Source organism: Carya illinoinensis, chromosome 3 (assembly GCF_018687715.1).
Source record: "Carya illinoinensis cultivar Pawnee chromosome 3, C.illinoinensisPawnee_v1, whole genome shotgun sequence".
Lineage (NCBI taxonomy): Eukaryota > Viridiplantae > Streptophyta > Magnoliopsida > Fagales > Juglandaceae > Carya > Carya illinoinensis.
The window spans coordinates 10,049,531-10,056,056 of NC_056754.1; the positions used below are offsets into that span (position 1 = coordinate 10,049,531).

A 6,526-nucleotide genomic window follows, 5' to 3' on the forward strand; every position below is an offset into this window, starting at 1 on the left:
ATCGATTCGAGCGGTCCCTATCAGCCTCTGAAACCAAAATACCATCCTCCTCACTCTCAGTTCCCACTCACTCCTTACCTTGCCGTGCGCGGAAGTCGTGGAATCCTCACTCGCTTCACAATTTTTTTTTCCCTCCGTCCAAACAACATAAATACACCTAACATTAAATAATCTCGAACGAAAACAATGTTAATTCCCAGAGCCGCGTTTCTCAGTCCAAGTACAATCATGACCCTCTCCCTAATCATGCCATGCCTTACTCCCTCCCTCTCTCTCTCTCTCTCACACTATCTCTCGCTCTTGTCAAAATTACACGTCAACATTTCCGTGTGATTCAATTAATTAACTGGTTAATAAACTGAAGGGTCCTATTCGAGGCAGTTCCACAAACACGACTTTTCCAGCTACTTCTTTTCTTTGTTTTGCTGTTAGCTTTAACTTGGCTACGATCCCCTATACTTTCATTGGTGACTTTCCCTTTAAGATGAGAGACGGGGGGCAGCAATCGAAGTACCACAAACGAATTCAAAACAAACAAAACCCTTGTGAGTTTTAGCAAAGAAACAATGAAAGATGCACCATAAACCAAACCAACAACGAAACTAAATTCCGTCTGGTTCTTGTCTAAGGTTCCTTTCAATCTACCCAAGTCTTTCCTGCTGGGCCCATATTTGAAATATGGGTGACAAGGGAGACACTAGCAAGAAGCAGCCGCAACAACAACCACCGCCACCGCAACAAAAACAGCAGCAAATTTCGTCTTCTCCGAAAGACCCACTTGAGGAATCGACAGAAACAAGACCGCACCATCACCAACAGTCTCCTCCGGTTGTCGCCGCCGGAGCTTCTCCGTTTATCTCTGCCCCTCTTTATCCTCCGAGCGGCGCAACTTCTTCCCCGTTTGAGCAACAATTTGAGGTTGTGAATCCAAAGAGACCGAGATACACAGGCCAATGGAAGCTTCTACCGTCCCCAACTTCACAGCCAAAACAGACGCAGTTGGCTATACCAGGCACCGAATCGAGCCCATCACCAACGTGTCACACAACCAACCCACAAACCCAACAACCCCACACCACGGCCGCTTCCTCCTCAGATACTGCTTCGTCTCCACCGCACTCTCCTTTGCCTTCTTTGTCGGCTGCCTCTGGCCAGGACACAAACAAGCTGTCAGAGGGAGAGCAAGTTCACCATCAAATCAGAAAGGGGAAATACGTAAGCCCCGTCTGGAAACCAAACGAGATGCTTTGGTTAGCTAGAGGTTGGAGGATTCAGTACCAAGGTGGGTCTGACGTGTCTGGGTCATCGTCAAGACCGGAGCAATTAGAGAGTGGTCAGACTAGAGGTAAAACTAGAGCCGATAAGGATAGAGAAGTTGCTGATTTTCTTCAAAGACATGGGATCAATAGGGACGCCAAAACAGCTGGAACGAAGTGGGATAATATGTTGGGGGAATTCCGGAAGGTTTATGAATGGGAGAGAGGGGGTGAGAGAGAGCAAGTTGGAAAGAGTTACTTTAGGCTTTCTCCTTATGAGAGGAAGCTCCATAGATTGCCGGCTTCATTTGATGAAGAAGTTTTTGAAGAGCTTTCGCAGTTCATGGGGTCTAGAATGAGAACTTCTCAAGGTAGTAGAGGAAGTTCCGGAATTGTCGGCATGGATGATGGTCGGTCAGCTCTCTCCGGGGCAAGACCTCTGCCTCCACCACCTCCGTTCAAAGAAGACGAGCTTCCTTCCTCAGGTTTCCTTTTTAGATAGAAAGATCAAGAATAATTTTCCATTTTCTAGCTTTCGCTTTAATCTTGGGTATACGTTTATCATTGAAAGTTCGAAGTTTTATTCCTTCTCTTTTCTAGAGTAAGCATTTAGCAGCGAAAACTTAAGCAACAAAATCTTATTCTATCCTCTTCTCTTCTTATCAGTTACGGAACAAAACTGATTTGTTGTCTTGTGCAGCCCGGGCAAAACAATTGGTTATGAGCGGTGGAAGCGAACCTTTATTCCATAGTACCAGGGGTACCATGCTAGGGTTTGAGCCTTCTCTAGAAATTGTAAGCGCTTCGTCTTCGAAAGAGCTTCGTCGAATTGGAAAGATACGAATGACGTGGGAAGAATCAGTGAGCCTATGGGCTGAAGAAGGTGAGCACCTCAGGGGGAGAGTGAGGGTACAAGGCTCCAGTTTTTTGAAGGCAGATGAGCTCAGTTTCTTTGACGATGTCATGGTGCCCAGCACCATGGAAGCCTTTGAAGATGGCCCTCTCAAAGGCTTTTCTGTGGACAGATTCGTTTCTGGACAACAAATCAAAGTCTTCGGCAGAAGAAAATCTTCGCCTTCCACAGCTTCTTCTGGTACAACTAAAATCTGTTGGTCCATATTTTTGCTCTTCTAAACAATCTAGGAAACCGTCTAACTAGTCTCCAACTCATGCCAGGCCTGACCGAGAGACTACCGCTTCCCTTCACCGAGCCCTCTATAAGATGTAAGCAGAATTTAATTATTTGCTAACAATTATAAAGTCGTCAACTTCCAAATCTTGTAGTGATAACATGTTTTAATATCTCTGTTCAAATATTTCTGGGGCTGTCTTTTAGTAAATCTACATTCATTCCCGGGTAGGTTCAATTTACGATACAGTATGCATGTGCTATGATCTGTCTGGGTGCAGCTATTCCACCATGGGAATTTCAAGATCCATCTGACTACTACGTAGGATGCCTTCGAGTTCCACCATCGACATTACCAAACTTGTTTGAGCTGTCATGGCACTTACAAGAGCCACCACCTGAAGAACTGCGTTTTCCACTGCGAAGAGATGTTTACCGGGACTTACCTCAAGAGAAAGAGCTTTTCTTTACAACCTCTCCCGAATTGTTGGACTGTAGAGCCATCACATACGATATTCTAAGCCCAATAATGCGAACAAACCCTACTATCAGTGTTGCCAATGTTACATCTAGAGACACTTTTATTGGCCTCTGGGATGATTGCATTAACAGGATTGTGTCCAAATTCTGTTCGGTTGAAATGGTTGTCATAAGAAAACCCTCTTCAGCATCGGAGGAGATGTTGCAGGATCAATGGCCAAATGTGACTGGTTTCGTGAGGAACTTCTGCTTATGGAGAGGAGAGGAGGCTGATCAATTAAGGGATGGAGCTTTAGACCCCTCATCTTCAGTCGTGGAAAAGCTTCTGTGGACGTATATGGATCTTCCTTACATATTGGGCTACTACGCTGTTGGCTATTTGGTAACTTTTTGCGCATTGAGCCGCGGACAGGACCGGATCATCCGAACAGATTTGTTCTCATTAGACCTATCTTCGCCGGTTGAGAGACTCAAAGCCCTAGTCCCATGTTACAGAGTTGCTGGGTTATTGCCATTGCTGGCTGACAGGTGCTTCAACAACATGAAGAATGGAGGCAACTACAAGCTATTTGCTTACAGTGATTTTGAGAGGGTTGATATGGGTAACGGAATTATCCTCGAAATGACACCAAACACTGTAACTAGATTTTTCTCAAGCAAAAGAAAATGGGCTGCAGTGAAAGAAATCTATGATTTTCTCGATCACCGAATCCCGCATGCGGAATTCATCTTCCGATCATCGGAAAGGGATATGGCGCTGGCGTTTAAGCCAAGAGGGTGCAAATTTAGGCCTGCCAACTGTGATCAACTCGTAGAGGCTCTAAAGTACGTGACCAAGGCTTTGGTGGCACTACATGACCTATCTTTCATGCATAGAGACTTGGGTTGGGACAAAGTGATGCGGCGAAACGACAGGGAAAACGAGTGGTTCGTGTGCGGGTTCGACGAAGCAGTGGGTGCACCACAAATATATCCACATGGGGTGGCAGTAGAGGCGGCGCGTGTGAGGAACGCGCCAGAGATGGGAAGGGGACTGCATGGAGTGAAAGTGGACGTATGGGGTGTTGGGTATTTGATAAAAACGTGTGGCTTGGCTGGTGTTCCAAAGATGCTCAGAGAGCTTCAAAACCGGTGCTTGGACCAGAACCCAGAGCAGAGGCCAACTGCAGCGGACTGCTATCACCACCTGCTTCAGCTGCAGTCATCTCTGTCAGCTGGAGGGTACTGATTTGATTGATACGGTGTTTAATGGGGGCAGGCTTTTATGTTTTTTCTTTTATTTTTTGGCTTCCGAGAGCTTCTTTTAATTTTGATACCTTAAAATGGACGGAGGGCTTTACAGGTTCTGGGATTTTTGGTGATGAAATGGCGGCTGATGCCGGGTAAAGTGGCTTCTAGATTGTTTGATTTGTATGGTTTGTTCCATCAAAATCAAATCAGAAGTTAATATCGATGCGCAAGTGCAACAGTGGTTTCGGTTTCTACTGTACATCTCGTTATTGGGATAAGATACGACATTGTTTGGATATATGGCTGACGATGCATGCATGTTTGTTCAAGTGGATTGCATATTAGCCTTGATTGCAAATGCTTCAATACGTCTACAAACTGTACGTTAATATCTTGTTTTTACATTTTCTTTTTCACATAATTGATTCTATTCTGGTGGATCACTACTAGATAGGAGGCCTGGTAGTAAAGACGCAAATTAAGTCGAAGTGAAAGTAGTGGTTAGGAGAAATGCGAGTACAACCAAGAAATCCAGAGTTAATTTGATGGATTTTGGAGCGATCTTACATTTAATGATAAGCAGAAACACTAGATCCGTGAGATATGCTTGATGTGCATAATGATTAAAGCTCTAGCTATTTAATGAACAGCCTTCAAAGATTGCTCATATTTCACAAGGAAAGTTTCATTTTTTCTGGCTAATAATTATAAGAAAAATAGAGGGGTGACAGCTGGTATAGACGAAGTAAATTCAAACTTTCAAACATTATTATTGAATTTCAAGATTAAAGTGGTCAAAATATTAATAAAAACTAATTATTTGTGTATATTTGTAAAAGTAAAAAGAGTGGAGGGATAAAAAAAAAAAAAACTATAAATTAATGAGTTTAGAAAGTTCCAAAAGCGGACGACAAGCTTTAATGATTTTATTTTTATTATCCAGAAAACAACGGATATGAATAGATATGTAGATCTTTAAGCTTTTAAAACTTGTGTGTTGAGAGGGAATGATGTAAATTAACCAGTTATTAAAATATATAAACACGTAGAATTTGAGCTTCGAAAGATTTTTGGTTGGGAGAGTAAGCATATACATACATTCATACATACTTATATATACTTATATATATATATATCAATTGTGGTTCTTGGGGATCATATTAGTAGGTTCAATTTTTATTAATGAGTCTTACGTACGTACCTATATCAAGAAAAACAGGCAAGAAATTATTTTAGAGAAATAACATTTTAATTTTGCTTATTATAAACTATATAAGAGATAAACATATATATAGTTGAATGAAATCAGTAAAAGAATTAGAGTACAATAAATACAAAATATTTCAGTAATACCAATTAGCTAGGAGGAACTGATTCCGGTAGAATTCAAGGAATATTGTCATGGACAGTTTAATATATAGATAGGTATAATATTTGTATAGTACTTGAACGAGACAAAAAAAAAAGAGTAGATATTTCAATTAAATGCATGTGCAAGAAATCAATATTAATTCTAATTAATTTACAGTAATTAGAAGGAATTGATTTAAAAAATTCTAAGACTATGGGATTAACCTTCCGCGCCATTGCTAATATTAGCCGAATATTGTGAAATGACGTCACAAAAGAACATAGCTAGCTAGGTTTGAGATTTGAGATTATCCGTTTGCACTTGAGCACAAAGGAAAAAGGAAAAACACAAGGGAATGATTTCACGTGCCATCTATGCACTGGACAGGAGAGTTAACTTTCTCGACACCTCGAATAACTTCGGCCTGTTCACCGTCGAAATACTTATCGGAAAGGATTCCCCGAACCAGGAATGGAGATAGGAGCGATGATATATATATATATATATATATATATGTTATTGCTTGCCAAATTTAGGAGTTGGTTTCATTAATTCTTCAATCAATTTGTTGTATATTCTTGTTTGTTTTGGGGTAATTTATTCAAAACTTTTATACTTATGGTTTATATAATTGGGTCGAAAAGGATCAAAGCAAGAATTATATTGGTGCTCGAGAAGCTAAGGCCGGGGAATGGTTGTAGAGAACTCGTTGCATTGGAACTTCTGGTTGGTTTGGTTCTATCTCATGTTGTGCGTTCGGGCAGGAAGAACTGCAAGAGCTCATTATGCGGGCCATCACTAAGGAAACTAGACTAGAGGGAGCTGTGCCTGCACTTCACATATGCCAAGATTGCGAATGACTTTTTGTTTCGCCTTAATTATAATTGGTGGTGGCCAAGATTGAGAGGGATGAACGGTCTATATATATGGGCAAAACTCATTAACAGTTTTAGCATTTATAAATATTTACTTTGCACTGCATTTATAGTCTAAAAGAACTAGTGTAAGTTGCAAATAAAACTGATCTCTTGAATGATGACAAAGTCCAATTTCATCCGCTACAATACCGAAGTGAGACTT

At 41.3% G+C, this 6,526-nt stretch overlaps 1 protein-coding gene across 1 annotated transcript; it reads left to right on the forward strand.

Moving 5' to 3' along the window:
* Positions 1 to 394: 394 nt before the first annotated feature.
* Positions 395 to 4,478, forward strand: LOC122303443. The gene is made up of 4 exons (XM_043115224.1): positions 395 to 1,741; positions 1,957 to 2,349; positions 2,433 to 2,480; positions 2,667 to 4,478. Exons 1-4 carry the CDS (start codon positions 679 to 681, stop codon positions 4,091 to 4,093), a joined length of 2,931 nt encoding a protein of 976 aa, XP_042971158.1. The 5' UTR covers positions 395 to 678; the 3' UTR covers positions 4,094 to 4,478.
* The last annotated feature ends 2,048 nt before the right edge of the window (positions 4,479 to 6,526 follow it).

Excerpts from the sequence above, each read along its gene's own strand:
- LOC122303443 (XM_043115224.1), top strand. The coding sequence starts at position 679 with ATGGGTGACAAGGGAGACACTAGCAAGAAGCAGCCGCAACAACAACCA. Across the intron at positions 1,742-1,956 it reads AGACGAGCTTCCTTCCTCAG|CCCGGGCAAAACAATTGGTT; the intron begins GTTTCCTTTTTA and ends TGTCTTGTGCAG. Across the intron at positions 2,350-2,432 it reads GCCTTCCACAGCTTCTTCTG|GCCTGACCGAGAGACTACCG; the intron begins GTACAACTAAAA and ends AACTCATGCCAG.